We start from the raw sequence: 20,541 nt of genomic DNA on the forward strand, positions 1-20,541 counted from the left end.
TTCTGCCCAAATATATGAGCAATAAAGAACAAAGATATATAACCAATATACCACAGCTAAGAACTGTTCTCAGGCATGATGCATCAAGTAGCAAGTAAAATGTGTACATGTATTCCGTGCTTATTCTGTTTAAAAACGTTTTTTACTTAATTCAGCTAAACTCCAAATCATATTTTCAAACAATGAAAAGAACCGGACACAAGCTAAAATATTTTCCAGCAGCCCAGCCAAAAAGCATACACAAATGCACAGTGTAGGTATATCGTTTTTTGGCCACTGACTTTGTTCTGTCTTTAACGCTCTGATTGTGCTGAGGGAGTCACCGTAGTTCCTTCCTTGTCAGGTTCCAAGATGGCGCTGCCCATAATGGGTAATGTGAAACGTCTTTTCCCAGTCATTCAAAAGCATCATTCTCTAAGACGATTATTCTGCGCTGGACAATGTGTGGAGAGAAAGGTAGTGTGTTTCAAACGCAGAATTGTTGTATGTTTTACGTTTTTAGCTAGTGTTTAAAATAGAAGGGAATAGTATGGTGCTGATGTTGAAACCTTAGGTTCAAGAATCTGTCACAGTTTTGCTAGCTGATAAACCTTCCAGCGCATCTATTCAAAGTTTTTTATCACCTCGTGCTGATTTGTTTTTACTTATCCTTTTCATGTCTATGCTAGACTAGTATAGGCGACACTTTCATGTTAAATGGATGGATATTCAAGATGGATGTTGTTACTTATCGTTTTCATATCTATGCTAGACTAGTATAGGCGACACATTAATGTTAAATGGATGGATATTCAAGCCTTGTTGAAGCTCGTTCCCCTGGTACATATTTAGGATTAGCTTTTCAAAACAGAGATTAACAGAGGTGGTAAATATGTCTGTTGCATTAGAAGTACGCATCAAATCACTACAGAGTTTTTTATTTTGTAATTTGTATAACACTGAGCTGAACAACACTCATAGCCTATTTTGGAAATAATTTACCTCTGATCAAAATACTAAAGTAACAAAGTTGTAAGAAACATTCTGGGATGTTTAAAAAGATATATCTTCAATAATTTTTTAGATGATTCCCTACACCATTCAGTGTATTTAGTTTTTAAAGGAGGGTAGACAGTCAATCTCCTTAAAAGTTGTTATTGTTTTGTCAAGGTATCTATAGTCATACATGGCCAAACCATAGCACCCCCTCCACCATATTTCATGAGGGAGTTGTTATGTAGTAGACCTTTGGGATTAACAGTTTTTCCTCCACAATCTTGTAGTCACCCTTGTATGTTAATCTTGGTCTGATCTGTCCAGAACGGCTATTTTCAGCTCTGCAGCCTCTTAAGTACACTGCATGGTGAAAAGTATGCTTTTGTTTATTATCTTGTAAAACATGTATGTTGCTAACTAGTCATTTTACAGTTTTTACAAGATAGTATAATAGTTAGCGTGTTTAGCGTGTGACTGAAATTCCTGGCAAGCTAACACCTTATATTGTCCATATTGGTGGGAAATGCCAGCAATCGGTTGTGGATGGCTACTCCTGTTTTAGTTATCAGAGTTGGTCGTGTGGAGCTTGTAGGGTCATCAGACACTGTGTGTATCATGGTGTTTACATTGCTTGAAATTGTTTCCTAATTTTGGCTAATTGCCTATGTTCTGGTTTTTTCGAGCTATGTATTGTGTGAGGTCCTTGGGCATCATAAATGTTTACATTTGTTGCCAGACAACTGTTACCCGGTGTTACAAGACAACTGTTACCCGGTGTTACAAGACAACTGTTACCAGGTGTTACAAGACAACTGTTACCAGGTGTTACAAGACAACTGTTACCAGGTGTTACAAGACAACTGTTACCAGGTGTTACAAGACAACTGTTACCAGGTGTTACAAGACAACTCTTTCCAGATGTTACAAGACAACTGTTACCAGGTGTTACAAGACACGGTGAAGTTCATGCAATGTCAGGTTTAGAAGGCTTTATTCAATTAATTTCCATATTTAATTGTACAGTGATGAGGCAACAACCTGGGTACCATTCATTCAGCCTTTTTGTTCTAACCTACCACTTAATGCAGTCAGTCAGCAACCCTCATGTGGATAACACTAGAATGGGCTTGATTAAAATCCTGCACACTGAAGTATTCTGTTTTGAAAAGCATGGTTCTCCTATCAATGTATCATATATTAAATAGTTCCTGTGCTCAATCAGCTGATTTGGTTGATTGCTGTTGCACAACATCTAATTTTGTTTGAAACTCTATCAAAAATGTAAATCATGTAAATGTGTCATTAATACACCTTAGGACCTAATAATGCAAGTTTTAGTGCTGAGCCTATGTGTCACGTAATGCTGTTAGCAACCTGCACAAGCTCATGGATCGCTAAATCCATCAAACAACTATTCCCTTGGTGCTGGTAACAGTTAATGTGTTTTAGCACATCAAGGCCTGATTATTCTGCACTTTATGCGTTACTATGTGCCAGTTAGAGCCACACCGACATAGCCTACACACAACGCGTCTTACTTGGTGATGTACGAGCTGCACGCCCTAATGACTGCCTCGTGGTGCAGAGGAACGGAATGCGCGTCTGTATTTTGTTAAGCCGATTTCTCTCGAGACGCTGAGGTGTATGCTAGAGGCGGGTGGGGATCGCAGTGAAGCAACCGAAAGCAGCGCAGCAGTGCTTCATTACCAGGAATAACATCAGAAATGAAGTGTTGGTTTTCATTTGTTTAAATTTTCTCCAAATGTGGACGACTGCGGGCAAATACGGACACGCTTACAATGCCCGGAGGTGTGATGTGCGTAAAGGCATTGAGCTGGAAAGATTGTTAAAAGTCACTGAACCTCTGTGGGCCAATAGAGAGATGAACTATAACCCATGTGGCTCCTACGGAGTAGACAAGGACATTTGACTTGGCCTTTATACACCTGACGCAATTAAAAAGTCCTGTGCAATTAAAAAGAAGTGTGTACATATATACACGGTCTGAGGTTGGAATAATACTGTGACATTCTTAATAATGATAATACCCTTATGGTTTATGTGCCGTTTAAAAATAAACTCTGTTTCGGTAGGACTGGGTATAGACTGACATCACCTGTCAGTATGGTAGGTAGTTAGCCTAATAAGATCCATCTGAAAATCTCTTTGAGAGTCGTGGCATCTACTCCGGACTCACAGGCCTCTGACAAGCAGTCCTAGAAAAAGTAATGCTTGATGAAGTAATTTAGTTTGACCTTTTCATTGAAAACAATCACAGGTTTTTATCCAGAAAGATTATGATTTTTGTCATATTTTCTGGATAACAGTTTTGTAAACCCAGGTCATTTCACTCTGCGTCAAAATGGTTAATCAGGAAACCTTTTAATTGAAAGCACCTCCAAAACTCTGAGTTGGCTGTAATGGGACGGGACATACAGTAGTTCATATTTTAGTTGAACTGAACGTTTTTACCCCAAGCGTTAAATGTATCAGCATGTTTTCATTAACATTTTTCCAGCATGAGTTTGCGGGCAGTTGATGGACTTTCATGTACAACTGACCTGTGAAAGCCATAATGGTAAATCTATTTCAGGTCGGGGTGTGGTGTAGGCAGAACTTATATTAAGTCAGTTGATGAGGCAGAGGGGGTAACCTGGGTGTAGATTTGTTGCTGCAGCAGCTTTAGGCAGCCGTGAAGATTCCTCACAGCTCCGTGTAACATGGTGCTCCATTCCTTCCTCCATGTCTGCTCCTTGACTCGCCTGTGGTCCTAATGGCTGATATCAATCATCTCAGCCCCAAACCCCAGGAAAAAAGAAGTGACTTCTAATTCGCCTCTGTGCTGTGCTCATTTCCAAGTTCACTCGCTGTGGTGTCAGCTAAAACCATTAGAACAGCTCCCCAGCTCCACATGGGAAGGAGGAGGGAAACAAGCAAACATTATGGAATTCAGGTTGAGTACATTCATTAATTGCTCTATTTATTTTCAAATGTCAGAAATGCCCACTAATTCTCACCAGTCCCTTCCATACAAGGTAATTACATCTGTCACTGGCCCGCTAGGCTCGCAAATGCTGCGCACATTAGCCATTTGTCCAAACTTCCCCCCCGAATGTCAGCAATTCCTCTTTTTTTTTTTACGTACCTAAATGGAATAATAGAGAAGTTTAAGTCTCTTAAATGCGTCCGTGTTAATCCCCAGGTGGTCTAACAAGCTTCCCAACTTCATGTCATACTCGGTGGACCCAGAGGTTTGGACATATGGTCTGACATTTTTAATTAAAATGTACCAAGTATCTGATATCATACTTTTGGGCCTCATTCAAGTCAACAGACGCTGCTTGTGAAGGAGGAAATTACTGGACTCTTCAGAGAGAGAGAGAGGGAGGGATGGAGAGAAAGTCCTGGCAGAGATTAGCCCTGGTCTGAGTGTTACCATAATTATAGATTGAATCATTTATGAAGTGTCTCCAGGTTGTTTTTGCTGATTCCTGACTTTAATGTGCTCTTGGTGTTATTTGTTCTACTTGAAAACTAAAGTTACCCCTAAGACTTTGGAGAAAAATTAAACAACTAAATTAACTCTTTGAGTGAGGAAATGCGTTTAGAGGGCAATTTAAAACTCTCATTATTTAACGCAAAGACCTATTATTGGTACCAAATGCTATTGGCAATGACCTAATTTGTCCCAGGTATTGGTTTCCTAATTGGGCACCTATAGCTACATTTGCTTAGTTAGTCCTGGGTCATTGCTCAGTTGGGTTACTTAGTCCTGGGTCATTGCTCAGTTGGGATTAGTTAATCCTAGGTCATTGCTCATTTGTGCAGGTTAGTCCCCTGCCATTGCTTGATTGGGTTAGTTAGTCCTGTTTAAAAGTTCTATTGGGCTTAATTAATCCTGCAACATTGCTATATTGGGGTTAATTAGTCCTGGGTAGTAGTTGTATTGGGGTTACTTAGTCCTGGGTAGTAGTTGTTATTGGGGTTACTTAGTCTTAGGCCATTGTTTTATTGAATTTATGGGCCTGGGCCATTGCTCAATTTTGTGATTTAGGCCTCGGCCATATCTGTATCTCTATGGTAGGTTAGCTAGGCCTTCGCTGGGCTGTCTCCTGGTTATTTTTGGAGTGCTGTTGGTTTCTGTCTTCAGGGAGCACTGTTTTTGAAGGGCCTCCAGCCCCATTAATCAGCCGGGGGACCTCACGGGGTGAGCAGGCCCCGTTCCCTGGCCCGCCACACTGCCGGGTTCTGTTCCTCTCCCCCCTCTGGCCCATGCTCTCTGCGCAGTGTGAAGCACAGAGGAACCTCATCAATCTCACCTGTCCCACACGTCAACCACAGATTTAATCAAACGGTCCGTTTGGGCCCCGCTTCTCCATCCATGCCCCTCACATCTCCTTTTTATAGAGGAGGAACCTCCCTCCCTCTCTCCTCACCCAAACTTACTTGTTGGTTTTCATTCCCATTCTGAGTCCTCCACTGCACCCTCCTTGCTCTGTAGCTTTACCCTTATTTCTTTATTTTCTTCATTCTTTCATTCTGCCCTCATGTTTTCACTGTGGTAATTCACACTTTGTTTCTAGCAGGGGTGTAATCCGATACAGGCTTCTCACACACACACACACACACACGCACGCATACACAGCTCTATCACCCTCTTTAAGAGAGGATGTACATTAAACACCATTTCCTGCTCAATAGCTCACAGAAGTGGGGCTCGGCAGGTCGCCTGCTTTAACAGGTCCCTATGCGAAAGAGGGATGGAGGGAGAGGGATGGAGGAGTGGCAGGACCGAGTCCTCCTAGGGGCCAGTTCAGCATGGTATCTGTTAATGGGGTGCGTGGGGTTGGAGGAAGGGAGAGCGATGAAGGGGGAACACTAGACCCTGTGTGTCTGTTTCTCAGTGGGAGAGAGAGAGGGGAACCCAGACGGACAAACAGAAATACAAGAGAGGGTCTAATCCCCGGCACTTAGGCCTGGCCCGGTGCTCCCCACGCTGGGTTGGATCTGGAGAGCTTCCATGGGCTCATGGAGGGGTTGACGGTACACAGCGGGAGTGGCCGGTGCCCCTGGTGGCAATGCTGAAACGTTTTGGAATTGGCATGCTGGAATAGGGGCCACTGCCTCTTGCCCAATGCAATCCAACCACATGATTTATGGAGTTGGCTGTGTAGACACAGATACTGACAGCAGCCAGGCAATTTTATTGAGAATGGAAGTCTGAAAGTGGAAGAGAGAGCCTAGTTCAAAGTGACACTGAGAGATTTTGAGTCAGACAAACTCATAGATTTTTACTTCTAAACTTCCTGTATGGGGATTAAGTAAGCATATCATTACCCTAGCAGGATTTTAAAAATATAGATTTATATGTTCTGTACAACTTAGCAGGACAAAAATGACCAATCACCCATTTCTAAAGCAGTTTCCTTGCTTTTGAATGGGAGCTGCCTACTGTACCTTGACATTCCCAACAATTCTACTTAGCTAGTGATATGCTAATTTCATCTGTCGCCAAACTCATCACAAAGAAAAAAATAAATGTAACAGTTAATGATCTTCCTCTAGGTAAGTAGAATTACTAGCTTAGTATCAGCACTGGTTCATGTAGGACTGCCTGATGGTCAGTGGCCCGACTCATTTGAGGAATCTTCACATCGCAACAGGACAATGGCTCCAAACACAACAAATGCAACCAAGGAGTTCATCATGAGAAAAAAACGGGAACGTTTTAAATCCAAAATTGGGATTTGCTGAAGATGAGACTGAAGTCAGAAACTCCCCAAAACAAGAAAAATTGGGATGCCCTCCCTCAAATGCCTCTCGGAGGCGGAGTCACTGGTTTGTTGTTGTCTCTCTGTTGCGCATTTGTGCAATTGGGCTGTACTCTGCCGGCAATACTCGGCCCTCATTCAGGGTGGTTGCGGTTGGTGGGTCTCCCTTTGGTTGCTGCTTGGCAATGTGGGTGGATTGATTTCCTGCCTGTTGGGCCCTGTCCGGGGCCTCCACCAGATAGGGCCACTGTGTCGCCGGACCCCCCTGTCTCAGTCTCAAGGTCTTACGCTGCCATATTATTGTGCTGTGGGAGTAGGGTCAGTTCTCCTTCTCCACTAAGTTCTCCTTCTCCACTATAAATCCTTGTTGATATGAGGAATGCATTTTCTGAATTTTCCCAGTCTCTCCCCAGTTTTGAACTTAGGAGGGCATGAGGTCCTGGCCCACATCTGCGGAGTACCTGGCTTGGGGGACTCTGGAACTCTGAAAATGCTGTTATTCTTAATGGGTAAAAACGTGTTGAAACAGACAGAAATAAAAGGTGACAGTGTATTATCTTTGGGTGGTGAGCTTTGCAGATCGATAGATATGTCTAGTGGTTTGAGAAAGGTTGCTGGTTGGAATCCCAGAGCCAACAATGCCAATACAAAAAACCTGTTGTTGTTCCTTTGACCAAGACACTTTACTATATCGTCCTCGGACCACCTTCTCCACTCATCCCATGATTGGACAGTCTCCATCATTAGAGGATGCAGCATTCCACGTCTTGGTTGTCCCTTCCTAGAAAAATGGTTGCTTTTGGCTGTTGAAGCACCTGGAGATTCTACGAAAAAAGCTCCATAGAAGATCAGTACTTGTATTGTCATTACACATTCCAGTGGAAAAACGTTACCCCAATGTACTTTGCAGTCAATTAACAAAGGATTTCTGGCATTCCTCGTCTGTACATATGCTACTATTCACATGTGGGTTGGAAAATAATTTGGAAAAAGAGGAGGCTTGTGCTCTTCTATGGAATTAAGGCCTTAGGACTTCTCTTGGGGGGAAAATGGTCATAATAAAGAAAACAGTTCTGTATTTCTAACTAACTGAATCTTTTCCAATAGACGATTGTGGTTTTTCTGCTTAATAGAAGCCGTGCGTTGCACATTACGGTACGTTGCTGGGTAATATCGTTAGTGTTGTTTGGGTGATGGGATTTGCTTTTCCACCTGCAATGCCTCTTGAAGAAGTTTGTCACACCCTGAAAATCTTGCTTTGGGTCCACAGACACATTCCTATAACACTATCACCATACTGTTTCTTAACATAATGTTCTTACACACGTGTCACGAACAAACATACATTCCCGGTAAGTGTTGGAGAGTGTGAGAACATGGCCTGTAAGTGTAAGTAATCCCTCTAGCTGGTGGCGTTAATGTCACACACACCGTGTGTTATGTTTTTACCATATGTTAGACGTGGATTGAAGAAACCCGTCATCACGTAGGCTACGCTGTGATTGGACGGCGTCGCGCCAGTCTGAACCAATAATGAGAGAACACCCAAAGGTTCTGCGACGGTGTCATCAGCCGGCCCCCAATGGATAGAAGAGAGCGAGATGGACCAAAGTAAAGGACGCCTGACGAGAAAAAAATAGAATGTGAGAGATGTGAATGTGGTAAAAAAAAACTGAAGTGGGCCGGGTTGAGGGTTATGAATGGGTAAGAGGTTTTGTATGGATAAGACTTCATCTAGCGCAGAGTCTAGATTGCATTCATAATGCAGGTTATGTTGATAATTTTGCTTCAGAAACTTTAAACGAAAACTTTTTAGTATTTTCGTCCCCGTTTAGTTTTTATTTTTCCTTGTTTGACGGTATACAGTTTCAAATGCATATATCTCTGGTCTTGTCCGGCAATGGCAACCCCTAAAATAAATATAGTTTGCCTTAAATTACACTAATCCTATTGTCAATATTTGACTATCTCTCTCGTAACCGTTGGAGCATGTTAAAAGGTTGTCTTTTCTCTGACGAAATGCTACACAGCAGCATGTCAGGCAGGCGGCTGCGATGTGATGTATGATAACCTGATTGCCTAGTTATCGGTTACGGTTGACTGTTAGCTTGCGATTGTCTCAAATGACACTATTAACATGCCTGCATGGCTAATGGCTTCCCCCGGGAAAGGTTGAGCGGGGGTAACATGCGTTTGGCGTGTCAGACCGAGGCGAGAACACGCATGAGCCAGATTCAGGCCGTCTACACCCAAATCACTTCTGACACCTCTTAAGGGGCCCTCAGCGTCGTTGGCTCTGTTACAGTTGCAGTCGTGGCCCAAGGTATTGGCACCTTTGCACTTTCTTAAAGTAACTCACAATTGTCTCAAACAATACGTTGGAAATTACGTTGGAAAGCATTTGGTCTTTGCAGTTCTTTATTTCAATGTTACAGTTAGAGGACCTTTGTTTTGGTTCAGGAGATATTTCCTTTTAAAGCAGAAAATGAACAGAAGGGACTTTGACTCCGTTATTGACACCCTAGACTCAATATTTGGTAACGGCCTTTGGCCAAAATTACTGCAATCAAGGCTTCCTACAGCCGTGGTTGAGCTTCCTGAACCTCTGCACCATGGCTTCCGTTAGCCCGCTTGTAGCTGTCTTTTTGCCGTTAAAAATGATCCGCCACAAACCCTCCATTAATATGCCAAACAACCTCCTTTGAAAAACATTGGCCTGTATTAGCATTTTTTATTAGGTCATAGTGCATGTGTCCGGTACATTTCTCAAATGTACGGGACAATACAATTCTGCTTGTCACATTTTCATAAAGGACGTGTGGCTCTGTTGCTGGTAGTTGGCCCCTTCCACATGTTTTCAATGGGATTTCGTTTTAGTGATGTGCACTGAACATCATTTTATTAGTGAAATGGTATAATACTTCTTTAAAAATATCCAGATATTTCGAAATACATGTTTTTACAAACTTTACTTTGGTTTAGGGTGAAACTTCACTTTGGGTTAGGGTAAAACTACTTTGGTCTCATCTGTCCACGGGATATTCGCCCAGAGGATTGTGACGTGTTTTGGAAAAATTAAGTTAGGCTAATCTCTTTTGGAGGGTTCTTCCCCAGTGTCCTTCCATACAAGCCGGTTTCAGTGAGTTAGCCACGCAAGGTGCAAGTTGAAACTACCTTGGGTCTGAAAGTCAGCTTTAATCCATGTGGAGGTAGATCTAGGCGCTTTCTCAACCACTCAAACAAGGCTTTGCTGGGATCTTCCATCAGAGTGTTGCTTACAGCCACGCACAGGGAGGTTGGCTGTAGTAGAATGAGCCTTCAGCTTCCTGTTTGTTGTTATAAACGGTGTTAACAAGAACATCGAGGTCTCTGGCGATTGACTTGTAGCCTTGAGATTGTCCTCGCTTGGCTACAATCTTGGGTCGGAACTCCGATGTAGTGATGACATAATCACAGTTGCCTGTCTGCATTGAGTGCTCACGTTTTAATGATCTGGGATCTGATCCCAGAGAGCAGTGATTTTCAGATACCTTATGCCCAACCGACGGAGACAAAGTGGGCAGGACTGGCCTCAGAACAGCAGTAATCTGATTCAAGAAACTGACAGTAATTATTGTTGCTGTTTGTTGAGTGTATGAGAGATGTCACTTCATATAATTTTTTTTTGAAAGATTCGTAAAGATAAAGAATTTCAGTGATTGCATCTCAAATTACACAGCATGAGTTTCAACACGATTTTGCAGCCCGGCATTGTTTGACACCTGTTGTCCTTTTTAGAGTGAAAAGAAGTACATAGATAAAATTCCAAGTGTAAACTATGGCTTGAGAGAACATATTATTCACACTCGCATAGCAAGCAGTTCATTTTAACATTAAAAAACTGGTCCCGTTGAAGAATTGTTTATGCTTTTTTGCTTAACAGAAGCATTGTGCTGGTGAATAATCTACACTGAAACAAATTATAAACGCAACAATTTTTCCCCCAATTTATCATGAGCTGAACTCAAAGATCTACGACTTTCTCTATGAACACAAAAGGCCTATTTCTCTCAAATATTGGTCACAAATCTAAAACGGTGTTAGTGAGCACTTCTCCTTTACCGTGATAATCCATCCACCTCACAGGAGTGGCATATCAAGATGCTGATTAGACAGCATGATTATTGTACAGGTGTGCCTTAGGCTGGCCACAATAAAAGGCCACTCTAAAATGTGTAGTTTCACTGTATTGGTTGGGTCTGGGGGAGTCTGAAAACCAGTTAGTATCTGGTGTGACCACCACTTGCCTCATGTAGTGCAATTCATCTCTTTTGCGTAGAGTTGATCAGGCTGTTGATTGTGGCCTGTGGAATGTTGGTCCACACCTCTTCAATGGCTGTGCGAAGTTACTGAATATTGGCAGGACCTGGAACACGCTGTCATATATACACTGATCCAGAGCATCCCAAACATGCTCAATGGGTGACATGTCTGGTGAGTATGCTGGCCATGCAAGAACTGGGATGTTTTCAGCTTCCAGGAATTGTGTACAGATCCTTGCAACATGGGGCCGTGCATTATCATGCTGCAACATGAGGTGATGGTCGTGGATCAATGGCACAACAATGGGCCTCAGGATCTCGTCACGGTATCTCTGTGCATTCAAAATGCCATCAATAAAATGCACCATTATTCATTGTCCATAACACAAGCGAGCCTATACCATAACCCCACCGCCACCATGGGCCACTCGATCCACAACATTGACATCAGCAAACCGCTCACCGACACGACGTCATACACGCCGTCTGCCATATGCCCTGTACAGTGAAAACTGGGATTCATCCGTGAAGAGAACACCTCTCCAGATGCCATCGAATGTGAGCATTTGCCCACTCATTTCTTTTGTTATGCAAACCGATTGTTGCAGCAGCTGTCTGGGTGGCTGGTCTCAGACGATCGTGTAGGTGAATATGCTGGATGTGGAGGTCCTGGGCTGGTGTGGTTACACGTGGTCTGCGGTTGTGAGGCCGGTTGGATGTACTGCCAAATTCTCTGAAACGCCTTTGGAGAAGGCTTATAGTGGAGAAATGAACATTCAATTCACGGGAAACCACTCTGGTGGACATTCCTGCAGTCAGCATGTCAATTGCACGCTCCCTCAAAACATGCGACAACTGTGGCATTGTGCTGTGTGATGGAACTGCACATTTTAGAGTGGCCTTTTATTGTGGCCAGTCTAAGGCACACCTGTGCAATAATCATGCTGTCTAATCAGCATTTTTATATGCCACACCTGTGAGGTGGATGGATTTTCTTGGCAAAGGAGAAGTGCGCACTGACACAGATTTAGACAGATTTGTGAACAATATTTGGGAGAAATAGGCCTCTTGTGTACTTAGTCTTAGATCTTTGAGTTCAGCTCCTGATAAATGTAATTTTGTTCAGTGTTTTTGGCCCCAAAAATAAGGGGAAAGTCATAAGTGAAGTTCCACGTCCTGCTCCATGCTACTCCCCTTCCCTCTTTACTGCCACCACAGTGTACTGCAGGCTGGGCCAAATGCCATGGCTAGTAGGAATGGACCGAGGCCAGAAGCTAGCCGACTTTATCCATGCCAAGTCTTATGGGAGTAGGCCGATGCCAGACCCGAGGCTGCCAAAACCCAGAAGAATCAGAAACACTATTTGCCCACAGATACGAAAGCGAAGAGTGATCTCTCTGTCTCTTAGAGGGGAAAGAGCCCATTCCTCAACCCACACCAAGGCTGTAAAATAAGACCTTTGTTTTCTGATATGCTGTGGGGTATGGTGCTCTTGGATGTGACCTCTCTCTAAGACTCACACTCTCTCTCTCACACACACACACACACACACACACACACACACACACACACTCACACACTCACACACATACATACATATTTCATCCTCTCTGACTTTCTATTTTTATTCATATAGGTCATATAGTTTATCATGGTGTACTCTGGATATAGGAAGGACCAGATTGCAGCACATTTAGCTTTGTGGTTGTGTTCCCTGATAGGAAACATTGTTTGGTTTTGTGTTGACATTTGTTTTGCTGGATTAAATACTATGGTCCTGAGGCTTTAGAACAGACCAACATGATAAAAATGTATTACAGGGCTCAATAATGAATTTGCCTTTTATTAGTTGTAGAGATTGGCACATGTCTGTGCTGCATACAATGTTTTCTTCCGCACATGTAGGAAAAGTACATGTTAAAGTGATGATTGTCCCTTTGATCTATATATTTATTTGGGCAAGTGGACCCCTTTCTGGTCAACAGGACAGTCTGCACTGCGTTCATAGGTGGTCCTGTGTCCTCACTGACTGGCTGGAGATGTTCTATATTGTCTTGGCTAGATCGGGTTCCCATAACCTGTTATTTAGCATCTCAGTTACAGAAGTACAGCCTATGCCTCCCAGTCTGCAAATTGGCAAACTACAAACACCACTGCTGGCTACTTTTATATTTTCTTTCTCTCCTTTTCACATTTGCACTTTTCTTTCCTCTATCATGTTGTTAATTTGGTCTCAAGTTACATCTCTTAAGTCTTCTCACCAGTTAATCCATGAAAGCCCAATTTCCTGCAACAACTCTGACTTCCAACCCTCTTTTTCTTCGCCCCCCCCCCCCCCCCCCCCCCCCCCCCCGTCTCCAGGAGGCTCCACGTGGTCGCGTGTTTTCAGGGATCCAGCCCACGGGAGTCCCCCACCTCGGGAACTTCCTGGGGACTTTGGAGACCTGGGTGTCCCTGCAGGGCCAGTACCCCTCGGTGGTCTACAGCATTGTGGACCTGCACTCCATCACTCAGCCACAGGACGCCGCCCTTCTTCGGGTCAACACACTGGACATGGCTGCCAGCCTGCTGGCCTGTGGCATTGACCCAGAGAGATCGATCCTGTTCAAGCAGTCACAGGTTAGTCAGACACACACACACACACACACACTATTTTCATTGTTGTTTAACTGTGCTGAGGGAACTGGCAAGTGAAAATGTTGTTGAATTGTCTTTACCTTATGTATGTTTGTACTGTATCTGTTCAACACTACTGTTGTTTGCTCTTTGGGGTTTAAGGACGGGTGTTTCTGTAATAGCATTTTGTGACAACTGCTGTTGTAAAAAGCGCTTTATGAATACATTTGACTGATTGATTCACGTGACTACACTTCAAACATTTTAAACAGAAACATACACATTTTACTATACAATTGAGGATTTTTGTTAGTCCCACAAATATTTTAAAGCAAAAACACAGACACAGACTCACACACACACCAGACAACCCATCTATTTTGTGTTTTACATCCCTAATCCCAATTACACACCCGACCTCCATTGTAAATGCCAACTTAACCCCAACCCCTGAATCTTTCTCCTTACGGGGACTGGCAAAATACCACAAGGTCAGATGTTCCTTGTCTTTAGTGTCCTCACAAGTTCAGTAAGTACATGCGGTCTGCGCCCGTATTCTGATGTGGCTTTGCAAACAGGTGAAAAGAGCTGGGTGTGTTTGTTACTTGGCGGTCTGAGTCGACTGCCTTGGCTGTGTTTCCCAGCATGTCATCAGGAATCAGCTGGGACCACATCCATGTTGGAATGTTTATTTTATGATGGCAGGCTGTCAATGTTAACGTAACGCAGGCAGCTTTAAAACGCTTATTTTATCTCTGCGATCCTTATCTTCTCTGTGTGCTCTGCGAATTCACAGGGATTATGAAAACACACACACTTAGAAACCAACATTTACCTCAGAGGAGGAGGATAATGATATATTGACCGTATGCACAACTTCAGGTTTTTCTTTTCTTTATCCACTTTTCAGGAAAAGTAGTGTAACCAGGATGGATATGTCCTTTTCTCCGGACGTGTGTGTGTGTGTCAGCAAGTGCTTTTTGTGTTTTGTTAATGTGTGGTCCATCTGTGATTTTACACACACACACAGCTCTATTTTTATTCCTGTTTAGCTTTATGCCACATATCTTGGCAGCAATAGAGACCTCCCATTGAACACATGAGCCTGAGTCTATTACACATGTACAAATACCCGTACTGTCCAAAGAAAACATTTGACTTCATTGGGGGAAAAAAATCCTGAAATCAATTGTGTCTTAAATTAAGGCCTTCAGCTTGAAATTGAGTTGTGTGTGTGTGTGTGTGTGTGTGTGTGTGTGTGTATGCGTGTATGTGTGTGTGATAGAAAAAACATATTTAAGTTCCATCATCTCTTGATGTAGATCCCCAAAGCTATAGGATTTATTGGAATGTCATAGCTCTCTCCTTCTAATGGAGTAAAATGGGGATTGTTATCTACTGTGTAATGAATAACTTGCAAGTCAGATCATAGCTCTTGTCATTGGCATATAAGTTCCTCAATCATCCTGTAATGAAAAACACTACTAGTAACATCTTTGTTTTAAATACTCCAGCAAATATTACATTCAATGTGAAGTGTTGCATTTTAATCAAATGTATTTGAATGCATCTGTGTATTCAAGTTCAGTAAAGATGCCTTTCTCACCATGGTTTCATTAAGATCTGTCCTATCTCACATCTAGAGTGTTTAATAAATCCTTAAACGCCTCAAGTCTGTAAAACTAGTCCTTGCTGTGGAGTTGACACAGACCCTTTAGGATCTGCTTTAAGTGGATAGGGATGACTGCCACTTTGCCAGCACCCATAAACTTTAATATTCTGAAGAAGAAGGACTTTGCATATTTTTGTCTGTATTGAGAGTTGTTTGCCAGACCTGTGTGTGTGGGTGTGTGTGGGTGTGTGTATTTGAGAGAAATATTGAGGGAGAGAGAAGTAGACAGATTAAGTTGGGAGGAGAGCGAGTGTGAGCGATGGGGTGGTTGTTGTGTGATGCAGTGAGGTCACAGAGCACCTGTTATGGCATGCTGAAATAGTGGACCCATTGTAGTGCCTATCTCTGCCACATGGTGGGGCCGGAGAGTCACCACCACCTGTCCCTAGAGGATCCAAATTTTTTTTTACTTATGTTTGTTGATGTTGACAATTATTTCATTGTACAGGTGGCCTGACTATAAAATAATACTACAATAAAGAATATTTTGGCTGTGGCCAGGATGACTGACTGGTTGTGTGGTTTCGCCTCTCCACAGGTCTCAGAACATGCAGAACTGTCTTGGATATTCGGCTGTCTCACCAGTATGCCCCGTCTCAGACATCTGCCTCAATGGAAGGTGAGTAACGACCGGAGACTCCCGTGGTACAGAACACACACTGATACAGCCACTGGGTGAGTTTACATGGGAACAGATCTTTCTAGGAAATCACAACTTCCCATAAGGCAGTGCTGCAAGAAGCCTTAGCAGACTGGAGCTCCGACTACATTTTAAACCCTAAACCTTTTCCTGGGTTGTTTAAACCCTAAACCTTTTCCTGGGTTGTTTAAACCCTAAACCGGGCCTTTCGTTGATTGATAAAATCCTTACTTCAAGAAAGCAACCAAGATGTGGATTATACTTCGCAGTCGAAGATCCAGTCAGAAAATTCCTGTTCAACCTGTGTTGCCGGCAGGTCAACAGTGTAATGGGGCTGGTACCACAAAACCTTAAGGTTCTAGTCATCTTATTTCTTGGGAATTTTAAGTGTAAGTGATAGACTTCTGCGGTCATAATAAAACAAATTAAGTTTCCTCTAACATGTTGTATTACAGTATTGATGCACACGCTCAAATCCAGTGAATGTCTTGGGTTAAAATCTTAGGATTTATAGGAACGTTTTGGGGGGTAAACAGAGAAAAAAAAAAACGTGTGCAATAATTTCCAAGACAAATCTATTTTGGGTTCTAGTCTTAACCGTTTAAAGTAATGTCCTGAAAAACATCGCATTTGTTCAAGTCTGAAGCTATATCGCAAAGTCATATTTTGCTACTTACGAGCTTAAAATAAGTAGTGTAATATATCTACTGAAAGCTGAGAACCTCCTCTGTTTGACTCTGACATGTGGAGTCAGAGTAAGATTTACCTTTATTCATTAATGACATGTACACGCACTCTGTTACTTAGTGTAAAGGTGCTGCTAGTCGTAGGCAACATAAGTAGACAATATACAAATGTAAATACAAGTATATTGTACGGCTGGTGAGCATATAATATACATGGATATACGGCTGGTGGACACATTTACAGTTACAGTATGTTAAAAGTAGATAATGGGAGATGAACAAAGATTAAGTGCTGTATAGTCCCGCCATTTGTTTTTACATTTAGTATAACAGAGAGAGATGGTGGAGTAGTAGTGGAGGGGAGAGAGAGAGAGTTGCTCGATACCAGAAGGCCCCAGTGAAACAGGTCCAGGGGCTGGCTGATAATATCTCCACGTGGACCAAATGCTGCAAACATGAGGAAACGGTCAACAGTTATAATTGACAAAGGTTTTATTTTCAGTGGAGCTTGTTTGCCCATGCTCGTCAACACTCGACTCCCTTGTCCTGGGACGCGTGCGGCTGACTTGACCTGCCTGGGAACAATCCGTTGCTGTAAATTATGCCCTGATGTCAGTGGCCGAGGCACACGATTGGGAAGGCAAACGGTATCCTCCCATTTCTTCCTTCATTTCCTCTCACATGTTTAGCAGATCCTCCTCACCTGCCAGATCTGTTTTAATGTTCTCGTAATGACAGTGATTTGCGTGGCCACATGCAGTTTACTAAGAGGCCAGAGGGAAGGAATGGACGACCAGCAGAGTTCATGTTCTACAAGGCTGGGAGAAAAACACAAAAAAAAACCCCCAGATTTTGTTTACTCAACACATGAGTTCACGTCAGGCAGAACATTTTAGCCATGGTGAGTTTGTGAGAGTGCTGATTTCTCGTAAAGAGACAACGTGCCTTTTTAATAAGAAGCTCACCGACTTTATCGTTCATCCCTTGTCTTTTCCATTTCTCTCTCTCCTGGCAATGTTTCTTTCTCTTCTTGCCATACCTCTATCTTTCTTTCCCGGTCTAGATGAAGAGTAAGCAAAACAATGAGGGGAGCGTGGGACTGTACACATACCCTGTCCTGCAGGCTGCAGATATTCTCCTCTACAAGTGAGATCAGTCACAGCTTTTCTAATCGACTACTGTGGATGAGCTCCGGCAAGTGAATGAACATTGTATGCGTCTGTTTTTAAATCAGTACGTGTGGGGTGTTGCTATCATGTGACAGGTCCACTCACGTTCCAGTAGGAGAAGATCAGGTCCAACACCTGGAGCTGGCCCAAGACCTGGCCCGTATCTTCAACCACATGTACGGAGACTTCTTCCCTGAGCCGCGTGCTCTGCTTAGTAAGTTGCCACCACTCCGTGGTTCTGTCTGAGGACATGGGCAGTGAAGTACATGTCCTTTACCCTCTCTCTCATAAACGTGCATGTTTTGCTCATCCATCTCTCTGTATGTTGCTGACTGTCTTTCTCGTGCGCTAAGCTGCAGAACAGGAAGGAAGGGGCTCTTTTGTGAAAAGTTCAATGAAACATGCATCCAATGTACATCAAAAAAATTACGAGATACTGCAAAGAAACCTACATGACAAGCTTTATGTCAGTTTTTTATGCCAGGTATGCTGGTGGCTGCAAAAGGGTATGTTTTACATCAGCAAAGACTGGGAACTTTTTTGTTGTTAAAAAAAATACCCTTTAATTGAGGTAAAAAAAAAAAAAAAAAAAGAAGTTGAACTTCGTTAATTTGACAATGTCTACAAAAAAAGCCTCTCATCAAGACAAATGTCAGCACCTTTAGTTTACTGAATGTCATTGGAAGTTTGATTGGAACCAGTTTCTATTGTCAGATCAGAGTATTGGCAAAATGTCCAAATAGCTTGTTGGCATGGGTGTGGTGTCTATTGTAGTTTTGAAGACAACTTCTTCAACTGAACTGTGATCCTTGGAATAACATGTGCTTTTTGAACCGCCCTCCTCACTGTGTGTGGGGGCAAAATTCGCGTATGTCGTTTTCCTGGCAGGTTCATCATAACTAGGTCATTAATCTCCTTGATTATTGCTTTGATAAATATAAAAAAAATACCTTCAGTATACATTTTGCTATTGCCTCATTTATGAAGGTCAACAACATTTTGTCTCACTTTTTTTATAGCCTTTTTTTTTGCTAATCTTTAGCATTGGTTCCAGTAACTCTGCAGGGACACCATATCTAGTCCAGGTACATTGGTTTTAATGTTTTTTTATCCCCGTCAATTTGAATGAAACCCTTGTCAATCACACTGTGTACTGCAACACAATGTGAAAATGTCCGTGCTGTGAATAGTTATTAAAACCACATAGATAAAGTCATTTTGATTCACACATCCAGATGGACACAGTTACAAAGACACATGGCTGATGGATACCGAACACCACTCTGAGATCCCCTTTTATTCTGCTTCATTATCACGATCATAAAAGCACAAGATGTAACCAGCCATGCGTGCAATGGAACTTTGATTAAAGGACCATTCCTTTCTTCGTATATCTGAGAAATAAAGTGATAATAGACTTGGGGAGGCGGAAAGGGGTATGTCCTCAAGATGACTGATGCTGTCTTCGTGTGCTCTGTTTGGCTGCATTCCACTGGACTGTTTGTGGGAAAGAGACTGGAGAGCAGCAACTTCTGACAGAACTGTCCATCACGAGCCAACTCTTTGAAACCCAATCAAAACCTGATCCTCCTAAATCACCCTAGAACCAAGAATTCATTAGGAAAGGGACCATGTCTTTTCCCCTTACCCCCATTGGTAAAATAATGCCTGGTTTTCATTGAGACATTATTACAAAGGGACTCATCTCTTCATCAGATACAGTGGTATCACGTACATACACCTTGACAATAGTAATGTACAGACATGTCAGTCCCACCCATAACAAGGCCTATTTTCTTCCATTTCAAACAGGCTCCACTCGCAAGCTGAAATCCCTACGCGACCCCTCGTCTAAAATGTCCAAGTCAGATCCACAGAATATGGCCACCGTCTACCTCACGGACTCGCCAGACATCATCTCCCTGAAGATCCGCCGCGCCGTCACCGACTTCATCTCGGAGGTGACCTTTGACCCCCAGGCTCGACCGGGCGTGTCTAACCTGGTGCTGATGCATGCCGCGCTGGCAGGGTGCACGGTGGAGGAGGCCGTGTGCCAGGCAAGGGGTCTGGACACGGGGAAATACAAACAGCTGGTGGCAGAGGCTGTGGTGCTGCGCCTCACACCGATCAGGGAGGAGATTGATAGACTGAGGGGGGACAGGGGGCACCTGGAGAGGATTTTGGCCGATGGGGCCAGCAGAGCCAGGGAGCTGGCTGCACCGGTCCTCAAGGAGGTTCACCACAGAGTAGGCTTCTGCTGAGACTGAAGACGCTGTGACTCTAGTGTTCGTGGACTGGAAGGCTCACCCGGTGCTTCATCGACTGTGCTTGTATTACGTACATTGTTTCCATTCATGAAGCTTGGTGCCTTGCGTTAATTGCTTGCAATATATTTTTATTTACATAATAAATAGATGCATTTAAAATGTGCTGTCTGTGAAATCTCTGAGGACTCTCTTTAAGCAATGTATTTATTACACACACATACACCGATCAACCAACCGATAACAAGGTGACGTGAATAACACTGATCATCTCGTTATCATGGCACCTATCAGTGGGTGGGATACAGTGGGGAGAACAAGTATTTGATACACTGCCGATTTTGCAGGTTTTCCTACTTACAAAGCATGTAGAAGTCTGTCATTTTTATCATAGGTACTCTTCAACTGTGAGTGACGGAAACTAAAACAAAAATCCAGAAAATCACA

General features: G+C 43.0%; 1 protein-coding gene across 1 annotated transcript; it reads left to right on the forward strand.

Moving 5' to 3' along the window:
• Positions 1-325: 325 nt before the first annotated feature.
• wars2 (tryptophanyl tRNA synthetase 2, mitochondrial) lies at positions 326-20,285 on the forward strand. The gene is made up of 6 exons (XM_029125789.2): positions 326-456; positions 13,409-13,666; positions 15,874-15,954; positions 17,725-17,807; positions 17,926-18,044; positions 19,643-20,285. Exons 1-6 carry the CDS (start codon positions 352-354, stop codon positions 20,089-20,091), a joined length of 1,095 nt encoding a protein of 364 aa, XP_028981622.1. The 5' UTR covers positions 326-351; the 3' UTR covers positions 20,092-20,285.
• The last annotated feature ends 256 nt before the right edge of the window (positions 20,286-20,541 follow it).

This window comes from Esox lucius, chromosome 16 (genome assembly GCF_011004845.1).
Source record: "Esox lucius isolate fEsoLuc1 chromosome 16, fEsoLuc1.pri, whole genome shotgun sequence".
Lineage (NCBI taxonomy): Eukaryota > Metazoa > Chordata > Actinopteri > Esociformes > Esocidae > Esox > Esox lucius.